The sequence below is a fragment of the Macaca mulatta genome, chromosome 1 (genome assembly GCF_049350105.2).
Source record: "Macaca mulatta isolate MMU2019108-1 chromosome 1, T2T-MMU8v2.0, whole genome shotgun sequence".
In the NCBI taxonomy this organism is placed as follows: domain Eukaryota; kingdom Metazoa; phylum Chordata; class Mammalia; order Primates; family Cercopithecidae; genus Macaca; species Macaca mulatta.
The window spans coordinates 207,999,660-208,022,475 of record NC_133406.1 but is presented as its reverse complement, the minus strand read 5'-3'; the positions used below and the strand labels follow the sequence as shown (position 1 = coordinate 208,022,475).

Sequence of the window (22,816 nt, the reverse complement as noted above, 5' to 3'; positions counted from 1 at the left end):
TAAATTAGATTGTGTCCATTTTCACTAGTAATGCTGCAGTGAACATTCTGGTCAATAAATGTTTATGTACAACTCTTATTTCTATAGGATGAATCCCTAGAAGTGGAATTGCTGGGTAAAGTATATAAACATTTAAAAAACTATCACATGTTACCAGATGGTCCTGCCCCAAAAAATTGTATTAATTTTTAGTGTCACCAATTTGATAGGTAAATTTTAACATATTTTGTTTTAATAATTGGTAAGGTTAAACTTTTTTGTTTATTGGTAATTTATATTTAATCATAACTTTTAAAAAATCATCTAATATATATTCCATATTCCAATTTCCGTAGTTGTCCCAAAAATGTATTTTTGTAACTTTGGTGAAATAGCATCTAATCAGAATTCACATGTTTAGTTTTTGTCTCCTTACTCTCTTTTAATTTAGGTCACTTGTTTTATAGATTGTCCCACATTCTGAATTTTGTCTGTTTCTTAATTTGTTCCTCCATTCTCTGTATTTCTTGTAAACTAGAAGCTGGGTCCGGAGGTGGGATTAGATTCGAATTTAGTGTTTTTGGCAGGAATAATTCCTAGGTACTATCGTGTATTCATCCTACACTATATCCTCCTAACCAAATTAGGAGGCATATATGACACTTAATGACAGGTTGTTCCACAAATAGTAATACTAAGTTTGTTAAGGTGTAAACTGCCATATCTATCCATTGTAAAGTACATTTACCCCTTTGTAATTAGTAAATTATCTGTGGGGTGATGCTTTGGTACCATGTGAATATCCTATTCCCCAACAACTAACTCTTCACCTGATTGCTTGAGCATTTATTGATGATCCTTGCTTGAATGAGCTATTGCACTGGGAGTTACATAGAAAATGTTCTTTTTTGGCTGGGTGTGGTGGCTCGTGCCTGTAATCCCAGCACTTTGGGAGGCCGAGGCAGGTGGATCATCTGAGGTCAGGAGTTCGAGACCAGCCTGACTGACATGATGAAACTTGTCTCTACTAAAAATATAAAAATTAGCTAGGCGTGGTTGTGGGCACCTGTAATCCCAGCTGCTCGGTAGGCTGAGGCAGGAGAATCTCTTGAACCCAGGAGGCAGAAGTTGCAGCAAGTGAAGAGCACGCCATTGCACTCCAGCCTGGGCAACAAGAGCAAAGTTCTATCTCAAAAGAATGTTCATTTTCTAAATATATAACTTCTTCTACAGTTATTAACTAGCATTCTTTTATAAAGATTTTCTATTATTTTAGTATTACTATAACCTCATGGATTTTTTTAAAGAATCAATGTGTTGTAATCAATTATAGCTACTGTTCTTTTTTCTTTTTGATGCTCAGTTTGTCTCAAATTTGATAAATGGGAGCTCCTTCAAGATGATTCTTGTTCCTATTGACATGATCCCATTAATCTTTTTTTAATTGTAAAAAAATACGTCTAACATAAAATTTACCATCTTAACCATTTTTAAGTGCACAATTCAGTAATGTTACATATATTCACATTGTTGTGAAACATATCTCCAGAACCTCTTCATCTTGCAAATCTAAAACTCTATACCTACACAACAGTTCCCCTTCTCTGCCCTCAGTCTCTGGTAACCACCATTCTACTTTCTTTTCTTTTTTTTTTAAATATGACTACTTTAGATACCTTTTATAAGTGGAATCGTACAATATTTATCTTTTTGTGACTGGCTTATTTCATTTAGTATAATGTCTTCAAGGTTCACCCGTTGTGGCATGTGACAGGATTTCCTTCCTTTTTAAAAATTTTTATTTTTATTTTTTTCTGTTTTTCTCACCACTCAATTTCCTTCCTTTCTAAGGCTGAATAATATTCCATTGTATATATACACACCATTTTGTTTGATCCATTCATCTGTCAGTGGACATTAGGGTTGCTTCCACTTCTTGGCTATTGTGAATAGTGCCACTATGAACATGGGTCTACGGCTATCTCTTTAAGACCCTATTTTTAATTCTTTTGGATATATATGCAGAAGTGGCATTGCTGGACCATATGGTAGGTCTGTTTTTAATTTTTTGAGAAACTTTCATACTGTTTTTCACAGCAGTTGCGCCATTTTGCAGTCCTACCAACAGTGCACGAGAGTTTTAATTTTTCCCCATCCTTGCCAGCACTGGTTTTTTTGTGCCTTTTTTTTTTTTTTTTTTTGTAGTCTGGAGTCTTGCTCTGTCACCCAGGCTGGAGTGCAGTGGTACAGTCTTGGCTCACTGCAACCTCTGCCTCCCACATTCAAGCCATTCTCGTGCCTCAGCCTCCCAAGTAGCTGGGACTACAGGCACACTCCACCACGTCTGGCTAATTTTTGTATTTTAGTAGAGATGGGGTTTTGCCATGTTGGTCAGGCTGGTTTTGAACTCCTGAGCTCAAGTGATCTCCCCATCTCGGCCTCCCAAAGTGCTGGGATTGCAGGTATGAGCCATTGCACCTGGCTTGTGTTTTTGTTTTTGTTTTGTTTTGTTTTTTTATAGTAGCTTCCTAAAGGGTGTTAAATCAGTATTCATTGTGTTTGTGTCACAACTAAGTATTGTTCACTGAAAAGCCAAGTAGTATATTATGGCTTCATTTTCTTTCTTGAATTGTTTATTTTTGTAGAGTTGTTAATTGCTTCACTTTCTTTCATTGAATTTTTTTTTCAGGAGAGCTTTTTCCTAGAGCCTTCTGTTCTACTGCTCCAATTTGCACTGCTTGTTCTTTAGCCCTGCAACAGAGCTGTCATCCCAGGATTTTCCTCTGCTGCCCTCCTGGGTTGAATCCTGTTTCTTGGATCCTGTATCTTCCTCTTTCTTATTTTTGGTTTTAGTAGAGGACATCCTCTGAGAATATCTAAGAAAGGATGCATAGATTTTTTTTGTCTCTGCATATCCGAGCATGTCTTTATTCTATCCTTATACTTGATTGATAGTTTGATACAGAATTCTAAATTTAAAATCAATTTTTGCTCAGAAATTTGAAGACATGGCCGGGCGCAGTGACTCACACCTGTAATCCCAGCACTTTGGGAGGCTGAGGCGGGTGGATCACAAGGTCAGGAGTTTGAGACCAGCTTGGTCAATATGGTGAAACCCCATCTCTACTAAAAAAAAAAAATACAAAAATTAGCTGGGTGTGGTGGCGGGCGCCTGTAGTCCAGCCTGGGTGACAGAGCAAGACTCTGTCTCAAAAAAAAAAAAAAAAAGAAATTTGAAGACATTCAGTACTGCTTTTAAGAAATCTGTTATCAGTTTAACTTTTATTTAGTTGTATGTGATCTGTCTTTTTCTCTCTGGAAGTTCTTTTTTTTTGTTTGTTTGTTTGAGACAGAGTCTCACTCTGTTGCCCAGGCTGGAGTGCAGTGGCATGATCTGAGCTCACTGCAGCCTCCACCTCCTGCGTTCAAGCGGTTCTTCTGCCTCAGCCTCCCAAGTAGCTGGGATTATAGGCACCCGCTACCTGCCTGTAATCCCAGTGACTCGGGAGGCTGAGGCAGGAGAATCACTTGAACCCAGGAGGCGGAGGTGGCGGTGAGCCGAGATCGCGTCATTGCACTCCAGCCTGGGCAACAAGAGCGAAACTCCGTCTCAAAAAAGAAAAAAAAAAAAAAAAGCATATTGGACTAAAAACTTTCTTTGTGCACCTTTGTAATTCCTCCCTTCTGCCTTTCTCTGCCCCCTCTAATCTCCAGGCAAGATTTACCACTGATCCAGTGTCTACTGCCGTTAGTTTGCATTTTCCTTTTTTTTTTTTTTTTTTTTTTTTGAGGCGGAGTCTCGCTCTGTCGCCCAGGTTGGAGTGCAGTGGCGCCATCTCGGCTCACTGCAAGCTCCGCCTCCCGGGTTCCCGCCATTCTCCTGCCTCAGCCTCCCGCGTAGCTGGGACTACAGGCGCCGCCACCACGCCCGGCTAATTTTTTGTATTTTTAGTAGAGACGGGGTTTCACTGTGTTAGCCAGGATGGTCTCGATCTCCTGACCTCGTGATCCGCCCGTCTCGGCCTCCCAAAGTGCTGGGATTATAGGCTTGAGCCACCGCGCCCGGCCTAGTTTGCATTTTCTAAAGTTTTATGTGATGGAATCATATGCTATGGTAGTCTTTTGAGTCTGGCTTCTTTGTCTCAACATAATTATTTTGAAATTCATCCATGTTGCATGTTTATTTCTTTTTATTGCTGAGACTACTCCATTAAATTCCATTAAATAGATTTATCCCTAAGTGAATGTTTACCCATTCACTTAGATGGGCATTTGGGTTATGTTCAATTTTTGGCTATTACAGCTAAAGCTGTTAGGAACATTCATGCACAGATCTTTGTATATTGACTGGGTCATATGGTAGGTGTGTGTTTAACTTTTTGAGAAACTGCCAAACTGTGTTCCAAAGTAGTTGTACCATTTTTTATTTCTATTAGCAGTTGTATGAATTCCGGTTGTTCCCAGCCTTACCAGCAGTTGGGTATGGTCACTATTTTTAACTTTTTTGCTAAGTTTTTAATTGTAAAATACACATAATATACACATAACCATCTTTTTAAAACCTTTTTATAGAAACATTTTGGCTGGGTGCAGTGGCTCACGCCTGTAATCCTAACACTTTGGGAGGCTGGGGTGGGCGGATTACCTGAGGACAGGAGTTCGAGACCAGCCTGGCCAATTTGGTGAAACCCCGTCTCTACTAAAAATACAAAAATTAGCCAGGCGTGGTGGCAGATGCCTGCAATCCCAGCTACTCGGGAGGCGAGTCAGGAGAATCGCTTGAACCCAGGAGGCAGAGGTTGCAGTGAGCCGAGATCATGCCATTGCACTTTAGCCTGGGTGACAAGCAAAACTCCGTCTCAAAAAAGAAAAAGTTGTAAGTGTACAGTTCAGTGGTATTAAGTATATTCATATTGTTGTACAGCCATCACCATATCCATTTCAATAATTTTTTGGTCTTGTACATCTGAAGCTTTGTTTTTTATTTTTTTAAAGATGGAGGTCTTGCTACATTTCCCAGGTTAGGCTCAAATTCCTAGGCTTAAGCAATCCTCCTCCTCAGCCTCCCGAGTGTCTGAGACTATAGGCACATATCGCTATACCCACTACAGATCCAAAGCTCTATACCCATTAAACAATAACTCCCCATTCCCATCTCCCTTTAGCCCCTGACAACCACCATTCCACTTTATGTGTTGATGAATTTGACTACTGTAACAGGAACCTCACATAAGTGGAGTCAAACAAAGTGGTATTTGTCTTTTTGTGACTGGCTTATTTCACTTAGCATAATGTCCTCAAGGTTCATGTTTGTTGTAGCATGTGTCAGAATCTCCTTCCTTTTTAAGACTTAGTAATATTATAGTGTATGGATGCCACATTTTGATTATTCATTTATACATCAATGGACACTCGGTTTTCTTCCACCTTTTAGCTATTGTGAATAATGCTGCTATGCATATGCGTCTACAGATATCTTTTTGAGACTCTGCTTGCAATTCTTACGTACTGAGAAGAGGAATTGCTAGATCATATGCTAATTATATATATATTTTTATTTTTATTTTGTTTATTTATTTTTTTAACATGGAGTCTAGCTCTGTCACCCAGACTGGAGTGCAGTGGCACAACCATAGTGCAGTGCAGCCTCAAACTCCTGGCATCAGTCTCTTGAATAAGGTTAAACTACAGGTGCACACCACCATGCCTGGCTAATTTTTTTTTTTTTTTTTTTAAATTTTTAGAGACAGGGTCTCACTGTGTTGCTCAGGCTGGTTGTAAACTCCTGGTCTCAAACTATCTTCCCACTCCAGCCTCTTTAGTAGCTGGGATTATAGGTACATATCACTGCACCCAGACTATTTTCTTTTACTTATTTGTTTTTTGAGACAAAGTCTCAGTCTGCCACTGAGGTTGGAGTACAGTGGTGTGATCTCAGTTCACTGCAACTTCTGCCTCCCAGGCTCGAGCAGTCCTCCCACCTCAGCCTCCCAAGTAGCTGGGACTACAGGCTTACCACCACACCTGACTAACTTTTTGTTTTGTTTTGTTTTTTGTTTTGTTTTAAGATAGTCTTGCTCTGTTGCTGAGGCTGGAGTGCAGTGGTGCAATCTCAGTTCACTGCAACCTCTGCCTCCCAGGTTCAAGCGATTCTCCTGTCTCAGCCTCCTGAGTAGCTGGGATTACAGGCGTGCGTCCACCACACCTGGCTAATTTTTGTATTTTTAGTAGAGATGGGGTTTCACCATGTTGGCCAGGCTGGTCTTGAACTTCTGACCTCAAGTTATCTGCCCACCTTGGCCTCCCAAAGCACTGGGATTACAGGCTTGAGCCACCACACTCGGCCTAATTTTTTGTATTTTTGGTAGAGACCATGTTTTACCATGCCACTGCACCTGGCCACCTATTTTCTGTTTGTTAGTTTAGTAGTTTAGTTTAGTTTACTTTAGTTTACTTTAGTTTGAGACAGAGGCTTGCTCTGTTGCCCAGGCTGGAATGCAATGGCGTGATCTTGGCTCGCTACAACCTCTGCCTCCTGGATTCAAGCAGTTCTCCCTGCCTCAGCCTCCCAAGTAGCTGGGATTCACCCACCACCACGCCTGGCTAATTTTTGTGTTTTTAGTAGAGGCGGGGTTTCGCCATGTTGGCCAGGCTGGTTTCTAACTCCTGACCTCAGGTGATCCGCCTTCCTCGGCTTCCCAAAGTGTTGGATTATAGGTGTGAGCCACCACGCCCAGCCTATTTTCTGTTTTTTAATGGGAGTCATCCTAATGGCTGTGAAGTGGTCAGTTTTTATAATTTTAGACATTCTAATGTATGTGTAGTGATATCTCATTGTAGTTTTCGTTTGCATTTTCCTAATGAGTAATAATGTTGTGCTTATTCGCCATCTGTATATCTTCTTTGGTGAAGTATTTTTTGCTCATTTAAAAAATTGGATTATTTTCTTATTATTGGGTTTTGAGAGTTCTTTAAATACATATTCCAAATGCAAGTTTCTTTGCCAGATAAGTAATTTGGAAATATTTTCTCCCAGTGTATGCCTTGTCTTTTCATTCCCACAAGTGTCTTCTAAAGAACAGAAATTCTGCCGGGCGCAGTGGCTAATGCCTGCAATCCCAGCACTTTGGGAGGCCGAGGTGGGCGGATCACAAGGTCAGGAGATCGAGACCATCCTGGCTAACATGGTGAAACCCCATCTCTACTAAAAATACAAAAAAAGCTGGGCGTGGTGGCGGGCGCCTGTAGTCCCAGCTACTCAGGAGGCTGAGGCAGAAGGATGGCATGAAACCGGGAGGTGGAGATTGCAGTGAGCCGAGATCATGCCACTGCACTCCAGCCTGGGTGACAGAGTGAGACTCTTTCTCAAAAAAAAAAAAAAATTCTTAGTTTTGATGAAGTAAGTTTGTTTATTTTTATTTGTAGTCACTGGTTATAGCAGATGAGGTAAGTTGTTTTTTTGGTTTTTTTTTTTTTTTTTTTTTTTTTTGAGACGGAGTCTGGCTCTGTCGCCCGGGCTGGAGTGCAGGTATCTCAGCTCACTGCAAGCTCCGCCTCCCGGGTTCCCGCCATTCTCCTGCCTCAGCCTCCCAAGCAGCTGGGACTACAGGCGCCGCCACCTCACCCGGCTAGTTTTTTGTATTTTTAGTAGAGACGGGGTTTCACTGTGTTAGCCAGGATGGTCTCGATCTCCTGACCTCGTGATCCACCCGTCTCGGCCTCCCAAAGTGCTGGGATTACAGGCTTGAGCCACCGCGCCCGGCCTCAGATGAGGTAAGTTTTAATCAGGTTTTTAAAAATTTTGTGGGTCAGGCCGGGTGCGGTGGCTCAAGCCTGTAATCCCAGCACTTTGGGAGGCCGAGACGGGCGGATCACGAGGTCAGGAGATCGAGACCATCCTGGCTAATATGGTGAAACCCTGTCTCTACTAAAAAATAACAAAAACTAGCCGGGCGTGGTGACGGGTGCCTGCAGTCCCAGCTACTCGGGAGGCTGAGGCAGGAGAATGGCGTAAACCCGGGAGGTGGAGCTTGCAGTGAGCTGAGATCCGGCCACTGCACTCCAGCCTGGGCGACAAGACTCAGCCTGGGCGAGACTCCGTCTCAAAAAAAAAAAAAAAAAAAAATTTCGTGGGTCAGGAGCGGTGGCTTACACCTGTAATCCCAGCACTTTGGGAGGCTGAGGCAAGCGGATCACCTGAGGTCAGGAGTTCGAGACCAGCCTGACCAACATGGAGAAAGCCCATCTCTACTAAAAATACAAAATTAGCTGGACGTAGTGGTGCAAGCCTATAATTCCAGCTACTCGGGAGGCTGAGGCAGGAGAATTGCTTGAACCTGGGAAGCGGAGGTTGTGGTGGGCCGAGATCATGCCACTGCACTCTAGCCTGGGCAACAAGAGCAAAATTCTGTCTCAAAAAAAAAAAAAAAAAAATATATATATATATATATATATATACGATTGTGCTTTCATGTGGTATCTAAAAAATCTTTGCCTGAAAGAAAAGGCCCCCAAAATTTTCTCCTATTTTTTTTTCTAGAGGTTTTATAACTTTAGGGATTACATTTAGATCTGTGATTGTTTTAAAATATATTCTGGCCGGGCGCGGTGGCTCAAGCCTGTAATCCCAGCACTTTGGGAGGCCGAGGCGGGTGGATCACGAGGTCAGGAGATCGAGACTATCCTGGCTAACATGGTGAAACCCCGTCTCTACTAAAAATACAAAAAACTAGCCGGGCGTGGTGGCGGGCGCCTGTAGTCTCAGCTACTTGGGAGGCTGAGGCGGGAGAATGGCGTGAACCCGGGAGGCGGAGCTTGCAGTGAGCCGAGATCACGCCACTGCACTCCAGCCTGGGAGACACAGCGAGACTCTGTCTCAAAAAAAAAAAAAAGTTAGCCAGGTGTGGTGACACACACCTGTAGTCCTAGCTACTCAGAAGGCTGAGGCAGGAGGATTGCTTGAGCCCAGGAGAGGGAGGTTGCATTGATGCACCACGGCACTCCAGCCTGGGTGACAGAGTGTAAGACTGTCTCAAAAAAATACATATATATATATAGAGAGAGAGAGAGAGAGGGGAATGTAAGGCTTATCTTCTTGGCATATGGATATTCAGGTGCTTTTTTACCATTTATTGAAAAGACTGTCCATTCTGCATTGGATTGCCTTTGTACCTTTGTCAAAAATCAGTTGTCTCTAGAAAAATCAGGTTTCCAGGAAAAAAAAAAGACTAATGTGTTTCCACTAGTGTTCTTATGTTTCAGTTGTGTTGGCTTTTGTAGATTCTTTGCATTTCCATATAAATTTTAGGATCAGTATATCAATTTCTTAAAAAAGGCCTGCTGGGATTTTGATTGGGATTGTATTGAGTCTATATAAATAAATAAAACAGAGAGAGAATTAACATTTTATTTTGTTTTTTTGAGATGGAGTCTCGCTCTGTTCCCTAGGCTGTCGTGCAGTAGTGCGATCTCAGCTCACTGCAACCTCTGCCTCCAAGATTCAAGCAATTCTCCTGCCTCAGTCTCCCAAGTAGCTGGGTTTACAAGTGCCTGCCACTACACTCAGCTTAATTTTTTTATTTTTAATACAGACAGGGTTTCACCATGTTGGCCAGGCTGTTCTTGAACTTTTTTTTTTTTTTTTTTTTTTTTTTAAGACGGAGCCTTGCTCTGTCGCCCAGGCTGGAGTGCAGTGGCCAGATCTCAGCTCACTGCAAGCTCTGCCTCCCAGATTCACGCCATTCTCCTGCCTCAGCCTCCCGAGTAGCTGGGACTACAGGCGCCCGCCACCTCGCCCGGCTAGTTTTTTGTATTTTTTAGTAGAGACGGGGTTTCACCGGGTTCGCCAGGATGGTCTCGATCTCCTGACCTCATGATCCGCCCGTCTTGGCCTCCCTGTTCTCGAACTCTTGACTTCGAGTGATCAGCCCTCCTCAGCCTCCCAAAGTGCTGAGATTACAGGTGTAAGCCACCGCGCCCGGCTGAGAATTAAAACTTTTTTTTTTTTTTTTTTTTTGAGACGGAGTCTCGCTCTGTCGCCCAGGCTGGAGTGCAGTGGCGCGATCTCGGCTCACTGCAAGCTCCGCCTCCCAGGTTCACGCCATTCTCCTGCCTCAGCCTCCCGAGTAGCTGGGACTACAGGTGCCCACAACCGCGCCCGGCTAATTTTTTGTATTTTTAGTAGAGACGGGGTTTCACCGTGGTCTCGATCTCCTGACCTTGTGATCCGCCCGCCTCGGCCTCCCAAAGTGCTGGGATTACAGGCGTGAGCCACCGCGCCCGGCTGAATTAAAACATTTTAATATTAAGTGTTTCGATTAAAGTCTTCTTTAATTTCCTTCGGAAATGTTTTGTAGCTTTTGTACAGTCTTGCACATCTTTTATCCAATTTATCCCTGAGTGGTTCATATTGTGATTATTTCATAAAATGATTTAGTTTTTAAAATTTCAGTGTCTGTTAATTGCTATTATATAGAAATGTAATTGATTTTTGTGTCTTGATCTTATTTTCTATAACCTTCCTAAATTCTTTTATTAGTTTGATAACTGTTTAATAGATTTTATCAGGTTTTCTCTATAGGTTATATTGTCAGCAAATAAAGAAATTTTTACTTGTTTCTTTCTGACTTGGATGCCTTTTATTTACTTTTCTTGTGCTGCCTAGAACTTCCAGTTAAGTGCAAATGAGATCTTTTCTTTTTTTTTTTTTTTTTTTTTGTTGTTGTTATTGTTGAGACAGTGTCTCACTCTGTTGCCCAGGCTGGAGCGCAGTAGCATGATCTCGGCTCACTGCAACCTCAGCCTCCTGAGTAGCTGGGATTACAAGCGTGAGCCACCGCACACGACCTAATTTTTTGTATTTTTAGTAGAGACAGGGTTTCACCATGTTAGCCAGGATGGTCTCAATCTCCTGACCTCGTGATCTGCCCACCTTGGCCTCCCACAGTGGTGGGATTACAGGCATGAGCCACCATGCCCGGCTGAGATCTTTTCCTGTTGTTGACTTCTTTTTTTTTTTTTTTGGGATGGAGTCTCGCCCTGTCACCCAGACTGGAGTGCAGTGGCTCGATCTCAGCTCACTGCAATCTCTGCCTTCCAGTTTCAAGCAATTCTCCAGCCTCAGACTCCCGAGTAGCCGAGACTACAGGCACCCACCACCATGCCTGGCTAGTTCTTGTATTTTTAGTAGAGACGGGGTTTCACCATGTTGGCCAGGCTGATCTTGAACGCCTGACCTTAGGTGATCTGCCCACCTTGGCCTCTGAAATTGCTGGGATTACAGGTGTGAGCCACTGTGCCCAGCCAATTTTTTGTATTTTATCAGAGGTGGGATTTTGCTATATTGGCCAGGCTGGTCTCAAATTTCTGACCTCAAGTATCTGCCTACCTCTGCCTCCCAAAATGTTGGAGTAACAGGCGTGAGCCATTGTGCCCGACCCTGTTACTGATTTTAGAAAAACATTTAGAACTGGGCACGGTGGCTCATGCCTGTAATTCCAGTGCTTTGGGAAGCCAGTGTGGGAGGATCACTTGTGCCCAACCTAGGTGACAGAGCGAACCCTGTTTTGTTACTAATTTTTTTGAGATGGGGTCTGGTTGTGTCCCCCAGGCTAGAGTGCAGTGGGGCCATCACAGCTCACTGCAGCCTCAACCTCCTTAGCTCAAGTAATCCTCTTACCTTGGCCTCCAGAGCAGCTGGGACTACAGGCATGTGTCACTATGCCTAGCTAATTGTTAAATTTTTTTGTAGAGATGGTTTCCAGCTTTGGCCTCTCCAAAGTACTGGGATTATGAGCATGAGCCACCATGCCCGGCCTGTGTTCTGATTTCTATTCCGAGATAGATAGATACATAGATAGATAGATTGAAATTTTTTTTTTTTTTTTTGAGACGGAGTCTCGCTCTGTCGCCCAGGCTGGAGTGCAGTGGCCGGATCTCAGCTCACTGCAAGCTCCGCCTCCCGGGTTTACGCCATTCTCCTTTCTCAGCCTCCCGAGTAGCTGGGACTACAGGCGCCGGCCACCTTGCCCGGCTAGTTTTTTGTATTTTTTAGTAGAGACGGGGTTTCACCGTGTCAGCCAGGATGGTCTCGATCTCCTGACCTCGTGATCCGCCCGTCTCGGCCTCCCAAAGTGCTGGGATTACAGGCTTGAGCCACCGCGCTCGGCCTTTTTTTTTTTTTTTTTTTTAAGACGAAATCTCGCTCTGTCACCCAGGCTGGAGTGCAGTGGCGTGATCTCGGCTCACTGCAAACTCCGCCTCCTGGGTTCCTGGCATTCTCCTGCCTCAGCCTCCCAAGTAGGTGAGACTCCAGGCACCCGCCACCACACCCAGCTAATTTTTTTGTATTTTTAGTAGAGACGGGGTTTCACCATGTTATCCGTGTTAGCCAGGATGGTCTCCATCTCCTGACGTTTCTTTTTTAAAAAATAGAGACAGTAAACAAGCATTGTGGTGGCACATACTTGTAGTCCCAGCTACTTGGGAGACTGAAGTGGGAGGAACCCTTGAGCCCAGGAGGCTGAGTGAACCAATGTCGTGTCACGGCACTCCAGCCTAGGTGATGGAGTGAGACCCCGTCTCTAAAAAGTTAAATAGAAATGGCGTCTTGCTGTTACCCAGGCTAGTCTCAAACTCTTGGCCTCCCAAAGTGCCACAATTACAGGCATGAGTTACCGTGCCTGGCCTTGTTTTCTAGCTTTTTAATGTGGAAGATCAGATCATTGATCTGAGAACTTCCTATTTTCTCTAAGCGTTTTAAGCCATAGGCTCCCCTTTAGGCACTGCTAGCTGCATCCCACACATTTTGATATGTTTTCATTTTCTTTTTCTTTTCTTTTTTTTTTTGTTGTTTTTTGAGATAAAGCCTTGCTGTGTACCCAGCCTGAGTGCAGTGGTACAATCACGGCTCACTGTAACATCAACCTCCTGGGCTCGTGATCCTCCTACCTCAGCCTCCCAAGTAGCTGGGACTATAGGTGTGTGCCGCCAAGCCTGGCTAATTTTTTTTATTTTTTGTAGAAATGGGGTTTTGCCATATTGCCCACACTGGTCTCAAACTCCTGGGCTCAAGTGATCTACCCACCTGGGCCTCCGAAAGTGCTAGGATTACAGTATGTGAGCCACTGGGCCTTGCCTTAATTAATTAATTAAAAAAAAATTTTTTTTGAGACGGATTCTCACTCTATCACCCAGGCTGGAGTGCAGTGGTGTGGTCTCGGCTCACTGCTATCCACACCTCCTGGGTTCAAGCAATTCTCCTGCCTCAGCCTCCTAAGTAGCTGGAATTTCAGGTGCATGCCACCACACCCAGCTTATTTTTGTAGTTTTTTAGTAGAGATGGGGGTTTCACTGTGTTGGCCAGGCTGGTCTCGAACTCCTGACCTCGTGATCTGCCTGCCTCACCCTCCCAAAGTGCTGGGATTACAGGCATGAGCCACTGCTCCTGGCCTCCTTAAGTAACTTTTATGTTTAAAGTAGGTGTCTTATAGACAGCATTTAATTGGTGGCTGGGTCTTGCTTTTTTTTTTTTTTCCCCAGTCTCACAATCTCAGTCTTTAATTGGAGCATTAATCCATTTACATTTAATGTACAATCCCATATGGCTGGATTAAAATCTACCATCTTGTTACTTGTTTTCTATTTGTTTTCTGTTTCCTCTTTCATCTTTTCCTGACTCATTTAATTTTTGTAGTATTTTTTAGTATTCCATTTTATCTCCATACTTACTGCCTATACTTATTTGTTGTATTTTTGTTATTTTTGTTAAATTTATTATTGTTATTATGGAGATGGGATCTCACTCTGTTGCCTAGGCTAGAGTGCAGTAACATGATTATAGCTCACTGTAGTCTTGACTTCCTGGCCTCAAGCAATCCTCCCACGTCATCCTTCAAAGTGCTGGGATTACAGGCATGAGCCACCATACCCGGCATGTTATTTTTACGTTAAACAGTAAGTTACTTTTTTTTTTTTTTGAGACGGAGTTTCACTCTTGTTGCCCAGGCTGGAGTGCAATGGTGCGATCTTGGCTCACCGCAATCTCCGCCTCCCAGGTTCAAGCAATTCTCCTGCCTTAGCCTCCCTAGTAGCTGGGATTACAGGCATGTGCTACCACACCCAGCTATTTGTATTTTTAGTAGAGATAGGGTTTCTTCATGTTGGTCAGGCTGGTCTCGAACTCCCGACCTCAGGTGATCCGCCCACCTCTGCCTCCCAAAGTGCTGGGATTACAGGCATGAGCCACCGTGCCCGGCTATAACAGTAAATTATCTTTTAAAGACATCATCTAAATGGGAAAAATAGCCTTTTATATGTACTCACATACTTACCATTTTCAGTGCTTTTGATTATTTTCTATAGATCCAAGTTTCGATCTGGTATTATTTTCCTTTTTCCTAATGAACAACTTTTAATGTTTGTTTAGTGCACATCTACTGATGATGAAGTCTCTCTGCTTTTATTTAGAACGTGTTTATTTTGCCTTCATTTAAAAAGCTTTTTATTTTGAAAAATTATAGACTTATAAGAAGTTTCAAGGCTCACGTCAGTTGTTTCTCTTCCCTCAGGGATCGCAATTCTCAGTAGTCTGAAAGCGCTTGTTTGATATATTTTGCCTAGTTTCTAGTAGCTTATAATGAGAGGTTAAGTCCCCCATTCATCTTAGCTAAAAGTGGAAATATCTGCTTTGGTTTTTATTGAAGATTATAAACAGCAATGGTTATATAAATTGTGATTCTGAATTTCCCAGGACTGTTGAAGACATTCATATATCATTCATATCCCCTGTATCACTTCATAAATGAGTTATATAATAACTCCTGTTTCTTTTACTTTTTGCCTTGCCTGAAAGGAAAATCAGTCAAGATTTCTACTAGATCATCGCAGTTTTGTTGACCTAGAGGTGACACATTTGCATTCTTGCCTTCTACTTATTTTTTTCTTTTCATTTATATTTTATTAATCTATTTATAAAAGCAGTAGCCCATGTCCCCTGTAGCACATTTTTTCTTTCCTTCTCTCTCCATTCCCTCCCCTGTATTAAGTATTTTACATTGCATGGAATAGAGACATTATGATTGCCTTTAAGTAACGGAGCTTAAGGATTTACAGGAAAAGATAATTAGATGAGACTCTTTTCACCAGGCCTCGTAGTGAAAAGATTTAACCATAGAGCTGAATTACACGCTCCATCAGAAATGTGTGCCTCTGACCAGGTGGGACAGCTCATACCTGTAATCCCAGCGCTTTGGGAGGCCCAGGCAGGCGGATCATGAGGTCAGGAGTTCGAGACCAGCCTCGCCAAGATGGTGAAACCCCATCTCTACTAAAAATACAAAAATCAGCCGGGCATGGTGGTGGGCACCTGTAATCCCAACTACTCGGGAGGCTGAGGCAGGAAAATCGCTTGAAACTGGAAGGCGGAGGTTGCAGTGAGCCAGTATTGAGCCACTGCACTCCAGCCTGGGCTAAAGAGTGAAACTCCATCTCAAAAAAAGAAAGAAAGAAAAAAGAAATGTGTGCCTCTGTTCCCTATTGGGATTTTCCCTAATCTGTTTCTGTGACCAGTACTTTTGCTGCTATTTAGCTATCTCAAGTAACTGTTTTTTCTTCTTAGAGCCCTGCGAATGTGCTGTTCTATTGTTCTCATTACTAAAGCTCACATTAATATTTCAAAGGAGAGTATTTGATTGGTTTACTTAATGACCTGCTGGTACCAGGCAGCCTTCTAGGTCATTAGGTCATTGGCCAGCTGAGAGAGTCTCTGTTCTTTGGTCATGTGCCACACTTGATTGAGTTAGAGTCATGTGGGTGGTAAAAAGTGTTATGTCCTATAAAACCTGTCAGAGTTGGCATAGCAGGTACTCAGCATTATCCATCCTCCTCCATTATGATATAAAAATTGATTCACTTTAAACTTATTAAGAACAGTTATTAAACTGGATGTTTCCCCAAAACCAGTCACCTTCATATTTATAGATTAAGATTTAGATGAATTGTTGACTTCATTCCTGAAATATTGGGGGTTTTTCCCTTCTTTATTTCATTCATAGTCACAAAACAAAGGACAGTCTTTACCACCTTTTAGCCACAACTTAAAATAAAACCATGGTACTGATTGTTGGTCCAAGAAAGTCCATCTGTTAGAGACTATGAAGAGAAGAGAAAATTCAAATGTTCCCATTCTTGTTAGCATCTCTAAATTTGGAGGAAGATGAGGTTGAAACTATAAGCTAAAATGAGGCTTTTGGATTATTAGCCCCACCTGGGTTTGAATCCTGGCTTTTCTGATTTACTAGATGATAGATGAGTTTTGGTTTTTTTGGTTTTTTTTTTGTTTTTTTTTTGAGACAGTGTCTTGCTCTGTCACCCAGGTTACAGTGGTATGATCATGGCTCACTGCAGCTTCCACCTCTTGGGCTCAGGTAGATCCTCCCACCTCAGCCCCCTGCAGTAGATGGGACTACAGGTGTGTACTACCACACCCGGGTACTTTTGTAGAGACGGGATTTCACCATGTTGCCCAGGCTGGTCTTGAACTCCTGGGCTCAAGCCATCCGCCTGCCTTGGCCTCCCAAAGTGCTGGGAAAGAGTATTTTTTTATAAGCTTCAGTTTACTTGTGAATAAAATGGAGGTTATATAGTTTACCATCTGTGACTGTTAGAATTAAATTATAGGATACATGCAAAGCAGTTAGCAAAGTGCCTAGCATGTAAGAAGTACTTGATAAATGTTAGCTCCCATTATCTCTAGATCATTAAGTCTTACTAATAATAAGGGTTAGACTAGTCTAACAATAAGTTAGTTACTAGTGCTAAGGAAAATTAAAATTTTTTGGTACATAAGCTGAGATCTGATTATTAGGCCCTTAGATATATGGCTATATGATTTTTACTTTCTAATCTCAACTATGAAATGTTGATCCCAGAATTTTTTTTTTTTTTTTTGAGACAGAGTCTCGCTCTGCCGCTGGGGCTGGAGTGCAGTGGCCGGATCTCAGCTCACTGCAAGCTCTGCCTCTCGGGTTTACGCCATTCTCCTGCCTCAGCCTCCCGAGTGGCTGGGACTACAGGCGCCCGCCACCTCGCCCGGCTAGTTTTTTGTATTTTTAGTAGAGACGGGGTTTCACTGTGTTAGCCAGGATGGTCTCGATCTCCTGACCTCGTGATCCGCCCGTCTCAGCCTCCCAAAGTGCTGGGATTACAGGCTTGAGCCACCGCGCCCGGCCGATCCCAGAAAATTTTTTAAGGAAAGTCAGTCCTGTGATAGTTTTATATTGTTGGAATTCTGGCTTTGTCACTAGATATGTGACCTTGGGCAAATTAGTTAACTTCTCTGTGCCTCAGTTTCTTTACAGTTTTATATACTTTTGTCTGTAAAATGGGGAAAATACCTTAGAGGATTGTTGTAAAGAATAAATGAGTTGATATATATAAACTAGCACTTAGGACAGTGCCTTTATTTATTTATGTAAACAGGCCGATATATAGTGTTATATAAATTGCTGCTGCTGGATTTGACTCCTAGAAGTTAAATATCTGAATATTAGGCCCCTTTGGCCTAACTAGCTATTCTTCTCATCATTTAATGTAAATAGATATGTTTGTAGGAGATTTATTATCTTTAGTTTCCATTGCCAGATTAACTTTCTAAAATGCAGGTGATAAGAGATGAGTGAGCTGAAGGACATGTTCTATAGATAATCTTGTGGTTCCATTTTGATGGACACAGAATTTCTATATATTGCTAGTCCTCCTTTGTGAAGCTTTTGTAGGGAAAATGTATCTTGAAATTTTTATAAAGCTGATTCTCCCCTCCCCTGCCTCCCATTGAAATGTCCTTTTTGGGTGACCACAGGGAGTGGAGTGCTAGCAAGGTGAAAGTGGGGTATTGGAAAGGCAATTTGAATTGAGACCTTTCATTTTAGCTTTACAAATCCAGCAAGTAAGGAATTTTCTAATCAAGAGTTACTTCCCTTCACGAGGAAACTCATTTCTGATTTATATTTCCTTCTCAAGGAGTGACAGTAATGCCTTTTCTTTCCATATGAGTGAGATTGAACATTGTTTTTGTCATGTTTATTGATCATTTGCGAGTTGTATATTCATGCCCTTGACCTTTTTTTTTTTAAATAAAGAGACTGTAGATAAAGGACATTAAACTTGCCAAGTATGTTTCAAATACATTTTTCATTTTGTCAGTTATCTTTCATTTGGTCGTGCTTTTTTTAACAGTAGAGAAACTTAATGAAATCTATAAATTTTTCCTAAAAAGTGTTATGGTTAGAAAAATATTTGAGTGCCATAAAATGTCATAGTTTGTGTGTGGATGGATCCATTTAATAAAAGTTTTTCCTTAAAATTTCACAGGATTTGCAGAGACTTTGCAAGCTAACATAGGCCTGAGGCGCTAACATCATAATAGCTAGCATTCACTGCACACATGCTGTGTGCCATAGCAGTGTGCAAGGTCTTTTATGTACAATATTCCTAAAACTCAGCTTCAAGCTAAATTGTATTATCTGCTTTTCATAGATGAGTAGTGAGCCCTGAAGAAGTGAAATAATTTGCCCAGGGTCACAGAGCTAATTGATGGATTGGAATTTTAACTCAACTCAGCCTAACTCCAAAGTATATAGTATACTTTTTCTACAAAGCTTTACTTTTTGAGGCTTCGGATAAATTATATTTATCCTAAAAGTTACATTACTTTTACTAGAACTTGAAAATATGAGTCTATAGCCTACTGAGACTGCTCTTGATTCCCGAAAGCACAGTAGATAAGGTAATGAAAAACATGTAAACTAGCTGAAAAGTCTCCACTGTCTAAGGCTTTGATTTTCAAAGTGTGGTTCTCAGCCACACTTAGTGACTCACGCCTGTGATCCCAGCACTTTGGGAGGCCAAGGCAGTGGATCAGTTGAGGTCAGGAGTTCAAGAACAGCCTGGCCAACATGGTGAAACCCCATCTCTACTAAAAATACAAAAATTAGCTGGGCATGGTGGCAGGCACCTGTAGTCCCAGCTACCCAGGAGGCTGAGGTAGGAGAATCGCTTGAACCCGGGAGGCAGAGGTTGCGGTGAACCGAAATCACGCCATTGCACTCCAGCCTAGACGACAGAGCAAGACTCTCTCAAAAAAAAAAAAAAAAAAAAAAGAATTTCAGGCAAGTTCACCTCCCTGAGCCATAGTTTCCCATCTTTGAAATGATATTAATAACATCTATCTCCATATAAGATTTTTTTTAGAATTAAGTAAGATAATATGTAAAGTGTCTAGTACATTGCCAGGATCCCAGGTGTTTGAGAAATTGCATCTAGCAATTTTTCTTGTTAGCAAAGAGCGCCCACCTCCATCTGTTCTAAACTCCTCTTGTTTCTTGAATGTATTTACTGTCTTTTGTCTCTGGGGCTTTGTATTAACTTATCTCTTGGACATCTAACCTCCTACCCCTCTTTGCCTCACTAATTTTATACATCCTTTAGATCCCTGCTATAGTTACTCCCCTTGGAGGGGGCTTTCCCTAACCCCTACCCCCCAGTCTCTATAGCAGTCTGTATTTCTATCACTGCATTTATCACACCACTTTGGAATCATCTGTCTCCTGTATAAACTTCATTGAGGCAGTGTCTTGTTCACTGCCATATTCCTAGGGACAAGTAAAGTTCCCTGTATATTGTAGGAGCTAAGTGTTGAATGAATGAATGGTGGCTGCCATTCTTGCTTCACCTTCACCCTCCAAGAGCAATCTCCCCATTCTGGTTTATAGTTTCTGTGCTCACTGCTTGTGATAATCATAAGTATATATTGTTGAGAACAGTGCCTTTTTTCTCTTTCCCTGAAAGCACATACTTTGATGTTGGCTGACGTAGTAGTTCACTCAGCTGTTTCCTAACCACTGATCCCTCTGTATCACAGGTATCTCCGGGGAGCTTTGTGCCTTGATGGATCAAGTTCATCATATGCAGCACTCAAAATGGCAGCATCCTTCGGACCTCACCACGCGGTGAGTGGGTGATTAGAAGAAGATGGAAAAGGGTAGAATGGCTGGGCACGGTGGCTCACGTCTGTAATCCTAGCACTTTGGATGGCCAAGGTGGGTGGGTCACTTGAGGTCAGGAGTTTGAGACCAGCCTGGCCAACATGGCGAAACCCCATATCTACCAAAAATACAAAAATTACCCGGGCGTGGTGGCGAGTGTCTGTAGTCCCAGCTACTTAGGAGGCTGAGGCAGGACAATTGCTTGAATCCCGGTGGCAGAGGTTGCAGTGAACCAAGATGGTGCCACTGCACTCAAGCCTGGGTGGCAGAGCGAGACTCCGTCTAAAAACAAAAGAGTGAAATTTGGCTGCAGGAGAAACATGGTAGGGAGTAGGGGTTGGAATTGCTTAATTCAAGAGGCGGGGTGAATAAAGTGATGCAGTATAATGGAATAATAACTGGACTGAGGCTGAGCACAGTAGCTCACGCCTGTAATTCCAGCGCTTTGGGAGGCCAAGGCAGGAGGATTGCTTGAGCCCAGGAGTTTGAGACCAGCCTGGCCAGTGTGAGACCCCATCACTACAAAAAATACAGAAACTTAACCGGGCATGGTGGTATGTGTCTGTAGTCCCTGAGAGTGCCTGAAAGAGGAGGATTGCTTGAAGCCCAGAAGCTTGAGGCTGTGATGAGCAGTGATTGTGCTACTGCACTCCAGCCTGGGCAACGGGGCAAGACCCTGTCTCAAAAAACAAAACAAAAACTGGACTGAAATTCAGGAAACCTGAGTTCTAATACTAGCTTTGCAACTTGGTGTCAAAGGACCTTCCTAGTTCTGAAATCTTCTGGAATTTTTTTTTTAAGACTCAAATTTAGTATTACAGTTTTCTGGATTCTTGATGCAGTGTGGCTGTACAAATTTATTCAGTTACTTTGATTCAGATACTCAGAAACCTTGGAATCATCTTTTATTCTTTTCTCTCTCACCCCATATTCAGTCTACCAGCAAATCCCATAGGCTCTGCATATACAGTTGTCCTTGGTATTCCAGGACCCTCTTTGGATACCAAAATCCCCAGATGCTCACATTCCTTATATAGAATGCCATAGTGTTTGCATAACCTGTGCACATCCTTCCATATACTTTAAATCATCTCTAGATTACTTATGATAACTAATACGGTATAAATGCTATGCAAATAGTTGTTATACTGTATTGTTTAGGAAATAATGACAAGGAAAATATGTCTGTACATGTTCAGTACAGATGGAAGCATCCATTTTTTTTCTTTGACTATTTTTGACCCATGGTTGGTTAAATCCATGGATGTAGAACCCATGGATATGGAGGGTCAGCTGTATATCCAAAGCCTAACTATTTCTCATCATTTGAGCTGGATTGTTGTAAGTCTCCTAAATGCTCTCCTTGCCAGTGCACTGGTCACAACTCAGCAGCCAAAGAAAGAGATTCTTTTAAAGCATCAGTCAGATTTGCTCAGTATTTCCTAGTGGCTTCCCATCTCACATCTTCCCATTCTCGTAAACCCCTACAAAAGCCTATATGCTTTGGCCTGTGCTCACCAACCTCATCTCCTAATACTCTTCCTCTTGCTTTAGGGCCTTTACGGTCATGTTCCCTCTGTAGTTGTCAAAATTATATCATTTCTCAGAAGGAAAGGCAGTATAGTGTAATTGTTATTAGATAAATTCTGGAGTCAGATGTGAATTCAAATCCAGGTCCTTCTACTTACTTTACTGTATGACCTTGGGTAAGTTATTAACCTGAGGTTCAATTTCCTTACCTATACAAGGACCTAATGAAAATACTAGTAGGATTGTCACAGTATTAAGTGAGGAGAGGTATTTAAAGAATTCAGCAAGTACTTGAATATAGGGATAGATAAATGTCAGGTACTGTTAACAGTTATTTTCAACCCTGGCTACTACTCATAATCACCTGCGGAGATATCTAAAAATAAAGATGTTCGTATCCTGATTCCAGGTATTCTTTTTTTTTTTTTTTTTTTTTTTTGAGACGGAGTCTAGCTCTGTCGCCCAGGCTGGAGTGCAGTGGCCAGATCTCAGCTCACTGCAAGCTCCGCCTCCCGGGTTTACGCCATTCTCCTGGCTCAGCCTCCCGAGTAGCTGGGACTACAGGTGCCTGCCACCTCGCCCGGCTAGTTTTTTGTATTTTTTAGTAGAGACAGGGTTTCACCATGTTAACCAGGATGGTCTCGATCTGCTGACCTTGTGATCCGCCCGTCTCGGCCTCCCAAAGTGCTAGGATTACAGGCTTGAGCCACCGCGCCCGGCCGGTTCCAGGTATTCTAAGTCATTAAGTCTGGGAGGAGGGAGAGGCCAAGAATCCATATCTGTATTTGTTTTTTCTTTTTCTTTTTTTAAATTTTAGAATCCATATCTTCAGAAAGTTTCCTAGATTGTTATTAGGAGCACTTTTAGAGTCGAAAATGCGATCAGATTATCTTAGAGTGTCTTGCTCAGAACCCCAGCCCAGCACATAACTAAGAAACTTTACTTTGAGTCTGTGCTGTTAATTTTTCAGTCTCAACTTGCAATGTGATACTCACATGATGACTTACCTTTCTGGGAATTTATTCTAATTTTAACTGCCGTGTCCTGAGCAACCTTGAGCTATGTCAGACAATGAGGTCCTTCTGGAGGTACAGGTCTGATGCAAACAATGAAATATAGATCCTATCCTAAATTCTTCTGGAGGAAGAAAATGTTTTTTTTTTTTCCTCCCCTACTTAAACATTATTCTACATTAGTTTTCCTTAGAACATTGTGTATATGGCACATATCACCATACTGCCTATGGGAATTAGGTGGCTTTGGGA

At 42.3% G+C, this 22,816-nt stretch overlaps 1 protein-coding gene across 23 annotated transcripts in view; it reads left to right on the top strand.

Annotated features, from left to right (window-relative positions):
• S100PBP (S100P binding protein) overlaps window positions 1-22,816 on the top strand; it is a 43,486-nt gene that overhangs the window by 17,491 nt on the left and 3,179 nt on the right. For 17 of the 23 annotated variants that reach the window (XM_077989836.1, XM_077989830.1, XM_015134286.3 and 14 more), the window contains 1 exon segment: window positions 19,898-19,985. In XM_077989836.1, coding sequence (XP_077845962.1) covers window positions 19,898-19,985 — 88 coding nt within the window. 23 annotated transcript variants of the gene reach the window in all.